Here is a 17,089-nt window from a genome sequence, read left to right as displayed (position 1 = left end):
CAGTGCAGTAGTCTGGGGGAGATTTAATAAAAGTGCAGCTAACCCTGAGAACTTCTCAAACAGCTGCTTGATCTAAACTCCATCCCCTTATTTTGGTGGGCATGCTGGATGTGCAGATACTTAATTTTCCTAGGCTCTGCCAGCCTGCTCCCAGGAGCCCTCTAGTCCTCCAGGAAAAGTCTTGGGATGGAAAGCAAGAGAGGCACAGCAGACAGCAGAAAAGACAACCTATGTGAACACTTCTTTGCATTTCATTCTTGCAACTTTAACAACAGCTTTCAGTTGTCCCTTAACATTTGTGGATGATCTGTATGACAATTAAAATGTGCATTCCCTTGTACACAGTCAACAGGTTAGGCCACACGGATTTTAAACATTTTTATCTGTATATTTGCAAACTTCACAGTGCTTCCCATTTGTTTACACCCATGCTGTTATGCACTCAGTTATAATGTAACTGGAAAGCATGATTGTGCCAAGAGATGTTATTAAAGCAAAAAAGAAAACAAACAAAAAGGAAACGAGACAATTAATTGGCACCTTGTATCTCCCAGTCAGCAGCACAGAACTGCAACAGTATTTTGTCTGACAGTGAAATCAGGTTTATTCCAATGCAGTCTGTAACAATAATCACATTTGCTGTAATCCCACACAATTGAGCAGTCCTCTCAATTTGAAGGTAAGGATCCAACATGTAAAGCAGACACTTGATAATCCAGGGAGAGATCTGTGAATCCCATTGGGCACTCTCTCACAAACAAGCACTGCACTTCACAGCTCATTAGGGATTAACATTTCACGCACAGCGTGGAGCAGGATGCACAGAGTCCTGCTGTGTCTCTTGACACTGGGCACACATTAGCTACTGCCTGCTCTCTGGCTCTGGGAGCCAGCAGAGAAGCTCCCAGGATGAATTTACATGAAATTCACACAGTGTGGGACACAGTGTGCCACAGCCACTCTGGTGGCACTGGCAGCATTTGCACCAAGTGATGCTGAAAGCTGCCTGCCTTTCCAGACACATTTCTACTGCTGTATTGCTGGGGGCTAAGTGCAGTTTCTCTCTCTGTATTCTGTTTGGGCAGGACAGGACTGTCCCACTGCACTGTCCCACTGCACTGTCCAGGATTGTCCCCACTGCACTGTCCAGGACTGTCCCACTGCACTGTCCAGGACTGTCCCCACTGCACTGTCCAGGATTGTCCCCACTGCACTGTCCAGGACTGTCCCCACTGCACTGTCCAGGACTGTCCCACTGCACTGTCCAGGACTGTCCCCACTGCACTGTCCCACTGCACTGTCCAGGATTGTCCCAATGCACTGTCCAGGACTGTCCCACTGCACTGTCCAGGACTGTCCCACTGCACTGTCCCACTGCACTGTCCAGGACTGTCCCACTGCACTGTCCAGGACTGTCCCAATGCACTGTCCAGGACTGTCCCACTGCACTGTCCAGGACTGTCCCATTGCACTGTCCAGGATTGTCCCAATGCACTGTCCAGGACTGTCCCCACTGCACTGTCCAGGACTGTCCCACTGCACTGTCCAGGATTGTCCCAATGCACTGTCCAGGACTGTCCCACTGCACTGTCCCACTGCACTGTCCAGGACTGTCCCCACTGCACTGTCCCACTGCACTGTCCAGGACTGTCCCACTGCACTGTCCCACTGCACTGTCCAGGACTGTCCCCACTGCACTGTCCCACTGCACTGTCCAGGATTGTCCCACTGCACTGTCCCACTGCACTGGCCACTGTTTGCCACGCTTGGTGACCAAGTCACCAAAAGGAAAGAACACTGTACAAGCCCAGCCCAGGCTGAAAAGACCCCAAGCCCACAACTGGGTAAAGACCTCACCCCAGTTATCTTAGTGCTGCTTTGTTTCAGACAAAACAGTGAGCATGGCAAAGCCTCTCAGGCCTCAGGTCAGGATCTGCAGATATATCAAAATATCAGAGCAGCAGCCCCCATTTACACACCAGGGGCAGAAATCATCAGCAGCTCCTTCAGCAGTTCTCTCAATGATCAGTAAGGGCAAAATTTCACACTAGTCAGACAGCCTTATCAAATTAATAACTAGAGAAACAGCAATATATCTGAATTATTGCATCTGGTTATTAGTGAAGCATTTAATGAAGTTTTAAACTCAGATTTTTCCTAATTGGAAAAACTAATCTGCAAAAAAGCTCAGATAGAAATAAACTGAGGTCAGCTTAAAAGATCAGGCTTTCTTTGAATTTGAAAGCTGAACTGCACAAAAAGTCCAGAGGCTGAACACTGATCAGTGGTAAGTCTGGTTTCATAAAGTCCTTAATAACGTGAAAAAGTAGAATCAACAACACGGGATTTAAAAACCAGACAGCACTCTGGTGGCTGTTAGCAAAACAAGAGGGCAAAGCTGTCATGAACCAGGTAAATGGGACACAAATCAAATGAGAACACACAAATAACAACTGAAGCTACATAGCTAATCACTGGAGCAAAGAAAAATCCAAAACACAGAGGTGAGCAGGGAAGAAGATGCCTAGGAATCTATCACCCTGAGAAGCAGAGACCAGCAACCCATCTGTAAAGGAAGCTGCATCAAAACAGGTGATTAAGAAAAAGGAATTAAACAGGTAATGAGACCAGAGTGAGCTCTAGAAAACTTGGGGTGAGTGTCTGAAAAAGCTTGGCAGTGCTTCAATTAAGTGTGCTAGGAAACAGTCTTGCAGTGGATTTATTGCTTGTCTCATTGCTTAAATCCTTTAAAATCAAAGCAGGACAATATCCTGTTGTGCTCAAATCTCATTTCCTTTCTCTAAACTTGGAGGAAAACATAATGGATCCAATCCTGCCCTCAGTTCTGGTCACTGAAATGCCTTCTGTAATTACAGTTACCTGGCCACAAACCAAAACAAGCTGTCTTGGGGAACATGTTCTTGAGAGAGAAATGGAAAACTCCCTCAGTAAGAAAGGAAGAGAACAAGATTGCTCACTTCAGCCTTGAAGGGGTACACATGTGAACACAGACAGAGAATGATACAGCATCAGGATCACTTATCCTACAGATATGGGATAAATGCTGATACAAGATCAGGATAAATGCTTACTGAATGGGACACAAATCAAATGAGAACACACAATTAACAATTGAAGCTACATAGCTAATCACTAGAGCACAGAAAAATCCAAAATACAGAGGGGAGCAGGGAAGAATCTATCCCCCTGAGAAGCAGATGAGAACTGAATGACAAGTCAGGGAGGGAAAGCAGGGGCAGGCAAAGCTGGTGTGTCTAAGGAGGCTCCACAGGAGAGCTTGCTCAGTACCTGTTAACCCTTGGGGAAACACGGCGTGCCCAAGGACACTGAGGTCCAGAGCTGTGTGCACAGGAAGGCTCCTCAAGTACAGCAGAGTTTGGGGTGTCTAAATCAGGAATGCTTGCCATTCCAATGGAGCTTTCATGTCCACTTTATCATCTGGACAAGGACACAGAGAAAACCAAGAGTGGATACATTTATTTACCTTTTTGGGGGGTGGCAAGAAAACGTCTGCAGATGGAAAACCACTTCTCTGAACCATCGAGATGAGGCACTGCAGCCCAAGACACTGAATTCACTCCAGGGAAGAAATATTTCCTACAAGCTTCCACATGAGCCATGCCAAAGAGCAAATCTACTTAAACCAGAATTAAACCTTCAGCAGCATTCCAAGGACACTGCCATCTCCAAGGGAAAAGAAGATGGAGTGGCACCTGAGGAAAAGAGCATTCCAAATCTCACTGGTGCCTGTAGGCATGAACCATCCAGGTTTAACAAGGTCTTAAAGCCAACTGCAGTGTTGAGTGTGGTATTTATTTACTCATTTTATTAGAAGTCACAGGCTTTTCCAGCCCTTTTCAGGCTCTCAGGAAGGAAGGGCTCTAACCCACAGGGGCTACACAGCCTATGAAAAGGAGGTATTTTTCTCCAGTGGTGCTAGAAAACAGCAAAACACACATTGATGCAGGGAAGATTCTAAACACTCAACACTTTCTCTTCCTTAAAATTTATACCTTGGAAACACATTTATTTGGATGGCTATTGATCCTTTAAATGCCTGAAGCAGCTTTAAAACCCTCAGCTGTTACAATGCACGGTCACAGCTCAGAGATTCTGGTGAGCAGAGCTTTCGTGATAAGGAAAACAAGTCTTGGAGCAGCTTCTAAAACTTCAGCAGGCAGATGCTAAACTTGTCAGAAGGCACACTTAAATAACCAGTAATTGTTAAGGAGTGGGGGAAAACCCCAAGCAACTGATCTCTCCTAAGTCTCAAGACTGAAGCAGGTTTTACAGCCACAAACCCATCCTCTGCTCTTGACTTCTCAGCAGAGATGTAGCAGAAATTCTTTCTGACAGGATATCCCTTACAGCGTGTCAGAAGACAGTTAGTTTAGATCCAATTAAATCCACAAAACCACTACAAAACCACCTTTACACCAGTCCCTAGCTAGCAGTGGAATGAGCACGTTGCAACATGGCAGATTCCTAAGGCAGCTGAGTGGAAAGGATTTAAATCAGACAGATAAAAACACCACTCATCCCAGCAATACTACAGTTACTTCTGACAGACTTGAAAGAGGGACATCACTGGAATATGTCACTGTCTTGCCAAACCTCTCAAAAACATCCTCTGTACAATGCCTCAGAGTGATCCTGGGAGATGGAATAATGTTAAATGTTGGCTTACTTCCAATTGCTAAGTTGCACTAAAAGACATCCAAAAAATACGTATTTTTTTCTGCTAAGTGATACTTCTCTACATAAGCTATTAATGCACTTGCCAAAAAGACTGCCCTGTAGTATCAAGGGAAGAGAAGAGAGAAGAGTGTCAGTGTGCTCTAGGTGCTGAAAACAATCTGAAAGAGAAAAATCACAGGTGACATTTCTACTTCCACAAACTCCTGAAACTGAAAATAGATTAAAGAAAAGTAGAAAAGAATAAAGGGGTGGCACTGCAAAGACAGTGCAAATAAACTGAAAAGAAGGGATTTTAGTCCCTTTAAAGAGCCTTCCTTATCTGTTCTTTAAACTTGGTTCTGCAGCTGCAGGCACTGCTGGCTGACTACATCTGCCCCCAGAAGGAAAGCTCCTCCTACGGGTGCTGTGCCCCAGCCCAGCCCTGCCCTGCCAGACAGTGCCCATCCCAAAGCTCCCTCGGAGCAGCCTGGCTGTCTGCTGAGCCCAGCCCCCGGGGAGGAGGCAAACCCAGAAATGCCACACTAAAGGAGATGGCCCAGTGGCAGCCAGCCCATTTGTGACCCCTGTGCCACCGGTCCTGGATGTCACCCAGCAGCCTCCCCTGCCTGTGTCCTCAGGAGCCTTTCCAGCTAAAGCAGGGCATTGGTACAACTCCCCATGAAGAGTCAAACCGTGCCATGTTTGTCCTAACTGTATCTGCGTTTGTTTCCTTCAGCACTCGAGTCCAGGCTCCTTCACATTTTCAGAAATAAACCTTATCTAATATTCATCTTCAAATCATAAATTCTGCTGCTAAAATTGAATACTTCCCCGTGCTCCATAAAAGAGGCAGCAACAAGCACAAAAGAAACAGTTTGACTGTTGGACTAAGTTTTCTATTTATGGGCTCTGACAGTCTGAGGCCAGGTCAAACACAATACAGGCAGGCAACTGCAGGAAAGTATCTCTGCATAACCCCCGAAATGCAGCACTGACGTGGGAGTCTCATCCCTGGGCAAAAGCTCAGGGAGGGAATGAGGCTGCAAACCCCACAAACTTGTGTTGCTTTGTGTTCCTGTCAGCCCAGGCTCCTTCAGCCGCTCCCAGTGCTGGGACATGCTGAAGGCTGCCTGCAGGGTTTGCTCCGGTTGTGGAGCAGGAGCCACCTCTGTGCTCACCTCCCTGTTGGACAGCACAGGGCTGGGCTGACTGCAGGGCCTGCCCTGGCCCCAGGGGTTTCTGCTCTGCAGCCCTGCACACCCGTGCCACAGGCAGTGAGGGCCAGCTCACACTCAGCACCTTTCACTGAGGTCAGTGGAGCTACTCCTGCTGCCACATACCAGGTCCAAAATGGATTTCTGCAAAGCTCAGGCTTCTTTCAAACTGCTGCATTATACACTGAAGACCACAAAACTTGCCCTCCCTGGAACCCTAAATATATTTTTGGTATTTTCACTATCTCTACTGCCAACAGCAGAGTAGAGGTTCAGGGTTGCAAAATCCACTATCACTAGTCCACATCCCTGTTTCAGCTGGTAGAGTTCAAAGATGACACAATTTACCTGCAAAACAGATGCAAAAAATCCTTATAATTGAGGACTTTCTGTTCTAAAAGGTTTTTACATTTAGTTTTTCACTTGAGATGCGATGTTCCAAACAACTTCAAGATCTGAAATTAATTTTACAGCTTAACTAGAAAAAGCAACCTCCAGTGTATTACAGAAACACATTTTGCGAACTCATTTTGACAAATAGTTTACATTAATTTATTTATGCTGACACGTTATCCATGCTAACACTTATTGCACAGACATATATATATACACATATTTTAAAACAATTTTTTTAAAAAAGGTTTTCTGGTAAGCTACCTAGCTTAGCACTTGCTGCTGACAGCCTGGGCTAGTCTATAACTTTGGTGTGGCTTAAACATTTCAAAGAGTAATAAATCATGACTGGGATCTATTGTTCTGTCAATATTTGAGACAGAAACAGTGCACAGAGCTCTTCTCTTGTAAAACTGGAATGCTGGAAAACACTGACAACCCCAAAGCTAATGGGCTTTTGGGGAAGTAGTCTCACTTTCCAGTGTTCCAGTTGGGAGGCCAAAGAATTCCAACTGTTTTGTAACACTTCCTACAAATATTTCATACCAACCATTTGCCTGAATGATTTATATGTCTGAATTTATGCTTTAAATATTATGAAGTATGTCTTAAAAGTAGAGCCATGGCTGCACAGTGCTTGTTTTTGCCATAAAAATCTGTTACCTAGGAAATGACCCCCTTCTGCCACCAAAGGAATCCAGGGTGCAATTATTCTTAAGCAGTTACTAAAAGGTGAATTTAATGCAGTGGGGTGAAACTGTTTAAACTGCATAGAAGTTTAAAGGAGGAAAAATACATTTATGCTGGAGTGAATACTGCCTGGTGTTAAGGCTGCCATGGGAAAAATACATACAATAGATGCTGTATAAAATTAAATGTAATTTAATTGAATGATAATTGCTTAATTTATTTTATTACCTAAGAAAAACTCAGCGCAACAACTACCAATAAATCTGCATTGCAAAACAGAAATGATACTGGAATTCATGGAGAGAGTCATGCAACCAGCTCCTCTACAATCCTTACAAATGCATGTCAAACCAAAGCTGACACACAGCAAATAGAGAGAAAATCTGGAGAAAGAAACACTGTGAAATGTAAGAGGAAAGCTCCTTTCCTCTGTGCAGATCTAAAGGGTTGGCCCTTTAAAATGAAAGAAGCAGAGATAATATTTAAATAAATGCATCCTTACAAGGGAAAAAAAAAATCAACATCTTTATGCCATTACTTAAAGCACTTTCACACTCTATTTTGAAATCTTGCACCACAAAAACCACTCTAAAAATAAAGACTGATAATAACCTAGCCCTTGCCTTGCTCCCTCCAAGGACAATGTGGAAACACACATTTTATAGCTTTAGTTTTTTCACACTCCTTTCCCAAGCAGACCTTGGGTTTGTGCTGCTCCCTGCTTTCATTTCCAGTCTGGTGCTGGCTACAGCTCTTCTGGAGTGTGGAAGTGACCCAAGGGCTGTGGCTCTGTGGTTTCCAGAGCACTCACCTGCTTTCAGAATGAAAGCTTTCAACTGAACATTGGGATCTGAGCTCTCAAAGCTCCTTCTGGACTCAGAAACCTTCAGAAATGAATTGCACTGTTAGGTGAGGAAGAGGCACGTGTTTCTGCAGAATGGGAAACACACATATCTGTGGTAAATTCTTCTGCAGCCTCCCAGCCCCCAGCACACAGGGAGAGACTGCTCAGCACTACCAGGGGCCTCCTCCTGCTCCCACCTGATAAGGGAACAGTTCTGCAGGGAATGAATCTCCTTCCCAGCACCACACAAAGCATTAATCACAACAGCTTCCCTGGGCCACAGTAAAACACTACTGCAGACACTTCACCTATGCAGATGTCAAGCCCACCTATCTGCTGATTTTGCAAAGCTCCACTGTATCCCAGCAATAAATGCACCTGAAATACATCAGTGACCAGCAGGAGCACAGGCAGGAGTTCTACTCAGACCTCTGTAACCACAGGAACTTCACCAGCACCAACACCAGCAAAAGATTTACCAGGTACCTGAGGAGCTGCAGAAATGTAAAACATTATGGACAGCTCTTGCTTGCTGTGTAAAACAGTGCAGGTGAGCAGCAAAAGGCTACAATGGGCACCAGGGGAATGATGAGATCCCAAAAGCACCTGAATAGTGCACAACAACTCACCAGAAATCCATTTCATTAGCTATGAGAGAACCACTAGAAGAGAATATTGTGGTACAGTGGATGTGCACAGACAATGAGCTGGGACAGGAAATTAGGAAGAACAATCATCAGAAGAGTGAAGGTCTAGCACTATCCAAACAGGGAGCAAGGAGTCAGATGTGAACATGGCTTCCACTTCATAAATTTGGATTTACATTTCTAAGGAAAAAAATCCCTGATTTTATTTAAAAGAACTTTTCAATGCATGGAATTTTATTAGCTAACAAGCACGTGCATCACACTTCTGGAGGTTGTCTGGGTACCTGTGTTCATGCTTCTGGCCAAAAACTGTCTGGAAATTTCACTTCAACAACCCTGGCACAAGAAGCCTGGGTGATCATCCCTTTTCCAGAACACCACATTAGGAGGTGAAATCACTGCTCTAAATATGTGGTTACATTTTGGTGACATTTTATAGACATGAAGCATTTTTTGACAATTATTCCATGAGTGCAGAAATGAATGCACACCTACACTTCATTTAATATACAGTGAATTGCATTCCCAACTCGGAGCAGATGCACAGAAAATATTGTGTCCCCAAGTCATCCCTGATTAGCCAATTCCTGTCATTTTAAGGCTGTAAGCTTGGGATTTACACTGGAGTTGCTGCCAGTTCCTGCAGCTCAGCTGCCAGACAGGGAGGTGGTTCTTCAGCACAGAGGTGGTTCTCAGGTTGTGCCAGCTGGACCCCAGTGCACAAGCCTGAAAAGGGAAAAAAAAAACCCCACAACAATCCCACTGAAAGAATTAACTCTCTGTGATCTGCCTTTCCCTTGCTCAAGCCAGCATTTTCAGAGAGAACTGATTCTTCAGGAGCAACATAAATCACACCCAGGACGAGAGGCACCTGTGGAACAGCAAATGTGTGCCCCAAGGTAAACAGGGTGAACAAATCCCTCTGGAGGCTGGGGGCAAACACCACCACAGCATCCTTCTTCCTGTTTCATGTTTTCTCCTTATTGCCAGCCAGAGGTGTGACTCTGGCACACCAGCACACCTCCTTCTAATAAATCCTTTCTTTGGTTGATATGGAATGCTAATATTTGGGTAACCAGGATGATCTTTTAGGTAACAGACTTTCCTGCTGCTGGTGGGAAATAAGGTAAGCACAGAGCACAGCTCTAATATTTGCACAGATGAGAAAGGAGGTCACGACGTGGTTCCATTTCCTCAAGGCGCTGCTCCTGCTGACGTCAAGAGACAGTTTGCATAAATATGGCCAAGAAGCAGGATTTAACCCTCCAGCAAAACCTCTGGAAACACTCTCTTGGGTGGGACTAGAAGAATAAGAAGCCTTAAGGGACAAAAATTAGAAGTGTTTGAGAGACAAGACTGATGGTGACATCGATTTCCTTCAGGAAGATGTCAAGGTGAGAAGGCTTCCAGGGAGAGGTGGGAGTGCCTTCAGTTAACCTCTAGACTCTTGGGTGAGTCTCTTTTTTGACTTTTTTGATCCAGTCTCTGGACCAAACCATCTTATTTTCAAATTAGATCTGTTTTTCAGGATACTCCCATGCCTCTAAAATTTCAAAGGTGTAAAGACACCAAAAGCTGGGCTAATCATCAGGATATGTGGATTGGAATAAAACAGGATGCAGATACAAACTGAATGCTATTTTAAGACTTGTGGTGGTAGCAAAAATCTGCAGAGATTTGTGCAGGAGTTCTTTCACTGGTTTTGGCTAAGTGCCCAGCTAAGTCCTGACAACACTTGAGATGTTCAAAAGGGAATTTTCTGTGATTATAGCATGAAATACACTGAGTTGATCTCATATCTTGCATTGTACACCACTTTATCCAAAAGCAGAGGGCTAGGCTTAATAGTATTATTAAATGATAGAATTATCACGCTCTAAGTTCCACTGTCCCTGATTTTTTTCTTTCAACTTTACATTTTAGATGCTGGTGGTAAACAGCCACTGTGATAGTCAGGTTTCTGCTGAGGGTCACATAGAAGAGCAACTCTTCTGTCAATCCCACACACTGCAAAGCAAGCAGGGAAAGCAGCCCCATCCTTCCCCACTGACACCAACCAAACACATTTTAAAATGCACCACAGGACCTCTCACTGGCCTGTGTGATCCCAGAGCAGACAGCTGGGAAAGCAGCTGGATTTTGAACCAATTTTTGCTCTAGCATGTAGGACAGTTGAGTTACTGTTTCTGAGTGCAGCAGGAGTGTGAAATGCACTGACCTTTCTTTGCTAGGTTGCTGTTAGGTTCATACTTCTCAATCAGCACTTGAACTTGTTCTTGTTTGAGTGGTGGATAAAGGATCTCATTTAGTCGTGGATCCCGTTGCTTCAAATTGATGAAGTCCATCATCTGATCAACGGTAAGGTAGGGTTTGCTCTTGGCACCACTGGAGAGAAATGAAAGCAACAGCAAAGTCATTTTAATACATTTCCTTGAATCGTGTTCTGTGTCTGAAACTTCCTGAGGAAACTGAAACAAGATTCATACAAAACTACCACACAACAAAAACAGCACTCCAGTCTGTCTCTGGACTAATTTATTTTGCCAAAGGTTCTCCATCAGGCATCTAGGAGGAAGATCTTTGACAATGTTCACCATTACAGGCATCAATGGGAAGACTTGGAGCAGTGCTAAAAGCCTTTCATTCCTCTGAATTCTTGGAATGAAGCTATTTAAAAAAGTAAAAGAGAAAACAGCCATGGGATTCAATCCCAGCTTGCCACAAACACCCTGCTGCCATTCCTGGCCCAGCTATTTGGGTTTACTGCTGAATAACAGCAGCCCTGATTTCATTATTCTGGTAATTTGTGTGCGTCCTTTTTTTATAAACCTCCTAAAAGCTTGGAGGTGCTCTGCAATGCAAGCAGAAAGATGCCTCTTTGGAGAGTGAGTGAAGAGAGCAGAGTTTGGTAGAGGCTGTGCCCAGACAGAAGCCCAGGAAGCCTCTGGGCAGGAGCTGGGCTGAGGGCTGCCTGCAGCACCCACTTCTGCCCTGCCAGGAGCAATGGGAAGCCTCTCCTGGGTGCAGGGGGGCAAACTGGGACAGGGCAGTGCTCCTCTAAAACCCTGCCCTTGGGGACAGCAGCTCCAAAAGGGGAATGTGAGCACAGTGGTGTTGCTGAAATACATTCACCAACTGCTTTGGGGGTCCTGGGGTGTACTCTGGAAACTGCTTTCCTCTCGTGTTGCTTCCTGTCCTGCCTCCATTGACAGGCTCTGCTGCAAGTGGAAGTACACAGATTGCTGCGAGGGGCAGAAGCACCAGGAGTTACAGAGCTCAGAACTGAAGGGATGAAATCAGTTGTAGCTGGCTGCTAATTTAATTTCACAGTGTGAATTCATCATACACAGATCTTAAAACTTACTGCATTTTTTTGCCAGTCCTAATTAAGCTTTTGGGGGTGATTACACGTATTCTCATGCATATTTCGTGCTGTTATTGCTTATTACTCTTCTTTTTTTACTTTCTTGGAAACCCAAACTGTCCTGATCAATGCAGAAAAACAAGACCTGGCAGTTCTGCTCCTCTAGGAATAAATTCCTTTAAAATTCAAGCCATCAGAAGTGGAGGTAAAAACCTGGGAGAGAAGGAGCCCTTGATCCAAGATTAAATAACAGCCTCGCTTGACACTTAAATCTGTCACTGGCCAGCACTGCATGCTGCTGTAGTGTAAATAACCTACTTTGCCATGGCCAGCCCAGAAAATCAGTGAATGGGAAAAAGAAATAAATAAAGCAATGAGAGTCCTTCCTTACAACTCAGAAAAGATGTGGTCGATCTCAGGCCGAGGGCAGAGGTTGTTTAGGAACACTCTGTACACTTCTGGCGTGAAGTCGTCTTGAGGGATTGAATCATTCTGTGAAATGGGAAACAAACAGTGAAAGACACAAACAGCACTTTTATATGTTCTTTGCAAACTGAGCACTCACTTTTTGTCTGCTTTTGATTTCCTTCCTGCCACCTAGAGGAGCCCAGATTCTGCAGGATTGTAAGTTCCCCTGAATCCCAGAGCAGCTTCAAGAGTACATCTTTAGAAAGTACATACAAATATATCTGTCAGCTTCTATGAGGCACAGTCATCTCATTCTCTGAGCACCTGGGAAGGAGGAGGAAGGCACCTCTCCCCACCTGACCCCCTGCCCCACAGCAGAAACAGCCCCTGAGCTCAGCCCAGCAGTGCTGAGCCTGTGGTTTTCAGTGAGCAGAACAGCAGCACCACAGGGGGTGAGGATGTCACTCATCTTTCCAGAGCTGTCACACAGCTGGGCAACAAACTGGGTCACTGTGTCACTACTCATACGCTTGTTCCCTGAGAGCAGCAGTGATTCTGCCTTTTCCTTCCTGAAGATACATGTTCAAGATGCCGCAGTCTGGGCAGGACTCAAGCAGCACAGCTTTGCCATCCGTCTTTGTCCTAAACGCTCAGTGTAACACACTTGGCAAGCAGACTTCTTTTAGAGGAACTGATAAAAATGCTTACCTGCAGAAGACAAAATGCCAGCATTTTTTCTTCTTACATCCTCTACAATTTAAGGTGATTTAAATTTAGTCCAACTTCTAGATGACAATTTCATCACCCTCACTATGTTTTTCTCTGAAAAAATCAAATTACTGGAGGCAATTACTGTACTGGGTAAGTTCTTTGCATGAAGCTGGAGAGTCCTTCATGCAAAGCTGCGGTCTCTGGGAGCACCGTGGGCTCACAGGAGGCCTCTCCATGCTCCAAAAAGGGATGGACTAGAGGAGGAGAATGGTCACTTGGGCACAAAGCTGCTTGCTTGGCAAAGCTGGCTGGCTGGGGCAAGCAGCGCCTGGATTACGGTGCCTGTTCAGCAGCGTTGCCAAGGGAACCTGAAGCACAGCTCAAGCCTTTGTCAGACCCAAGGAAACTTTGCTGTGCTCTTCTTGCTTCAGGTTACAATAAATAAACAATGCCACAGGCCTCCTTTGTCTCCTTTCATCTGAAACCCACACAGCCTTGAGAGGGCTTCATCCTGTTTCTGCCCACAGGAGGCAATCTGTCCCAGACTGGTCAATCTGGGCTGTTCCTCTGCTCTGCCTGACAACCATCTCCAGGCTCCAACATTCTAGGGTGACCCCATCACACCCTTGTGCCCTCCTTTTTCTGGCAGACTGGGAGTGGCTGCAGGGTGAGCTGGTTCCAAACTTCCCCAGCCAGAACCTCCCTGTGTGTTTCACACGGGATCCATCCCCAAGCCAGGTGACTCACTGCTGCCAAAGCCACTGCAAGGCTGGATGGATAAGTGGGAATGCCGAGGGTAGAGGATGAAAATAGCTCCCTTCAGTCAGGGCTGCCAGTGGCACTGCCTCCATGACACTGAAAAATTCAACCTGTGGAGCTCTCAGTGCCAACGCCTGTGTTTGCTTTAAGGCTGGGATTCTCAAAGCTTGGGAATTTTCCTGTTAGAGTCTGTACCCTGCCCTCCCCTGCTCCCTCTGCTCACAACCCCTGTCCAGCAGGGTGCTGCTCCTCAGCCAGGGGCTTCTGAATGATTCTCTGATTACCACACAACTACAGCCCCCCATCAAGCTACTATTTTTTTCTTTACAAGGGATTTGAAGGTGCTCAGCTGAACAAAAGTGGATGTCTTCCAACAACCTGAGATCCAGGCTCTGATTTGCCACTCAGACCCAATTAACAGCCATCAGTTTGCCTCCCTGGTGTCTCCAAACACCCACTGCAAAGAGAATAACCAACGTGAGCCTTCAGGCATAAGGGTACAGAACTTTTGAATAGCTATTTCCTACCAGTGTCATTAATCAGTGGGTTACAAACCACAAATACCTAGGTGGGAGACGACAGCCACCTCAGGCACAACCTCCCACAGCTACATTTGGCTTCCAAAAGCCTGTCTGCCCCCAGGGATTAAAATACACTGCCCCCTTACTCAGCCTGGTCTGAGCCATCCCCGTTTCAGAGGAACCACCCACACACCTTATGGGCTCATCTCTTTCTGACACCAAAGAACAAAGCACAAACCTTCTGCACCACATCAGAGCATCCCTCACTTCCAGCTTGGCTTAATACTGCCATTCCATTTTATTCCTTGATTAGACTCTCTACTAATTTCAAGCCCTGCTGATTTAGGATTTGCCTGCTAACCTGCCTGCTTTTATAACATCTGTATCCAGTCTGTTATGCATTTGGCAGCATGAGAGCTAATTCAGATTATTTGCACAGACTGGACTCAAGAGCTGGTTATTTTATTTTAACAGTGAAGCTCAGTGGTGCTTCACTGTGAACCTCGACATTAACTAGAAGGCAAAACCCACTTTTCACAGCCAAAAGGCCAGCTAAAATAAAGCTCTCAAAATTCTATTTAAGGCACCTTTAACCAAAACAAACAAAAAATATCCAACAATAACAAAAAGCAACCCCATTTCCAAAAATTAGCCAAGATTTAAAAAAAAAAAAACACAAAAAACAACATAGGGGAATCAGATGGCAAAGTCAGAAATTCATTGGGGTATTTTAAAACTTTGTTTAAACATTTATTTAAGGATCCTTCTGCTTTCAGATCTGCTGGATGATGACTGTTCCAAAAATCAGGGCTTGATTCTGCAACACTCCACACAGACAAGTTGTGACCCAGAAAAAGAGAAATTAATAAAGCCATGCTTTGAGAAAGTGCTTGACTTGAGGTCCATGGGTCATCCCACTGCGATCATGCCCTGCTGCTCAGTACTGCACAGAATCCATCCCCTACTAAGGTCCTTAAAGACAAACTAAAGGATTGCTTTTCAGCAATTCCAAGGGTCCTCTCTGGTGCTACTCCTCAGAAGGAAAACAATTATCTGGACAAGGAGAACTCTTGCTCCTCTTGCACTAAATGCAGAGCCTGCAGGTCGTGTCACAGGGTCTCCTGGCACACACACACCCCTGGGAATTCCCTGGGAGTGGGGCTGATGGATGGGGTCACTCTCCCCTGGCCCCTGTGCCCAGGTCACTGGGAGAGGCAGAGGAGGGACTGGCCCAGGCTTGAAGATTCACTCCTAAGTTCCAAGAGCTGCAGCCAAACGTGGTGTGGAGCTCATGGCCAACGAGCTCCACATCTTCCCAGAGCAATGAGAGGTGTGCAGACCCAGGGAGATAAACCATGAGGCATGAATATCAAAATCCAGAGCCTGAACTGCTAACACCCACGAGGGACTTTCATGAATTCTCTGAATAATCTGGTGTTATTTGGCTGAGCAAGACTGCCTGATGTTCATGTCTTACACACTGCTGGAGTCTATTGCTCTTCCAAGGCTTTATGGGAACACCATGTGTCCTCCAGTATAACAGGGCAGAAAAGCTGGAAGTCGAAGCTAAGAATTTCACTTGCTCAAATAAACAGGAACACAAAAGAAAGGAGCTGTGGTTGAAGTTCTGCTTTTCTTCTATTCCCTTACCTCCATGAGATTCAGTTTTGCCCTTCTACAGTATTTTCCAAAGATGATCAACACAGTTTTCTTTGGTGCATGCAGCACATTTCTCTTTGTCCCAACCAAAGAAAGGATCTACTTCATACTCTGAATAATTTTCAAGATGGTATCCCAGCAACAAGCATCCAGCAGTGTGTATGTAAAACTGGCTCTACTTAGATAAATAGCAGAAAAAGGCTGCAGTTTCTTCCAAAGACCCAAATGATATTTAAATTTTCTTTTCAGAGACATGTAGTAAATGGAAGAAATAAATCAGCTGATTCAGAAAGCAGCGCCTCAGAGATTTTTTTTGCACACTTTGTCTTGTTTGCTATCAATTAAACGGAATCTCATCTTTAAAATCTTTCCACATTTCTAACCTCACAATATGACTTCAGATAAGATCATTATAGTATTTTATGCCTCCTTTGCTGACATTCCTTGGAATTTTATTTACACCTATGAAGGAAGGTCTCGCTGTAAGGAGTGTCTGAGGGTTGGCTGGGGAAGATTCTGCTCCACTGCTCTGGAGCTCCAGGAATGGGCTCTATTAAACCACTGGGGGAGCAAATGTCAGGGAAACCTCGCAGCACAGAGCTCTGTATAAGTCAAGGGATCAGGAGATGCAGGCTCTCTCTGCCACAGAAGGGTTTTGCCCCACCTCTTGGACCCCTGAAAGAAGGAATTATCCTGCAAGAAGCTTTCCTGGGATTAAAACCCAGCTTGAGCAGGGAGGTGGGAGCAGATGTCCCCCTGTGGTCCCTCCCAGCCTCACCCAGTCTGTGACTCTGTGACTCCAGCATTAACTGGAATCACCTGCTCGAGGCCCATCTGAAAAAAGCCTTCTGGAGGGCCAGGTGCCATCCTGGAAATGCTCAGGGTTGAGGAGAGCTCTGGATTAGCAGGATGCAGTGGCTGCATCCCTGCAGTGTTAGCAGCTTCCACACCACAATTCCACATTTCCTTCGTGCACCTTTTGGATGAGGCAGGGGTGGTTTAGCCTGTCACTTATCTCCAGCTACAGATCACACCTCAGGCTAACACTGAAGCCTTGGAAATTGTGCAAAGGTCACCAATTCCTCAAATGCTCTCACAGGATTCCTCCAGGACAGGTCACACAAGCTCTGCCCTTCCTTTGAATCCTTCTAGGCTCCTTGCAGTGCCCCGATCTTCAACGA

The 17,089-nt window shown here is 45.4% G+C and overlaps 1 protein-coding gene across 2 annotated transcripts in view; it reads right to left on the bottom strand.

Moving 5' to 3' along the window:
* The window catches only part of PLCB1 (phospholipase C beta 1), a 325,489-nt gene that overhangs the window by 105,423 nt on the left and 202,977 nt on the right, over positions 1 to 17,089 (bottom strand). For both annotated transcript variants that reach the window (XM_084203396.1, XM_084203397.1), the window contains exons 8-9: positions 12,242 to 12,342; positions 10,705 to 10,871 (exon numbers count right to left, since the gene is read on the bottom strand). In XM_084203396.1, coding sequence (XP_084059522.1) covers positions 10,705 to 10,871; positions 12,242 to 12,342 — 268 coding nt within the window. The remainder of the gene's footprint in view (positions 1 to 10,704; positions 10,872 to 12,241; positions 12,343 to 17,089) is intronic.

The sequence above is a fragment of the Fringilla coelebs genome (assembly GCF_963513975.1).
Source record: "Fringilla coelebs genome assembly, chromosome: 3".
NCBI classification, from domain to species: domain Eukaryota; kingdom Metazoa; phylum Chordata; class Aves; order Passeriformes; family Fringillidae; genus Fringilla; species Fringilla coelebs.
This window is presented reverse-complemented; position numbering and strand designations above follow the sequence as displayed.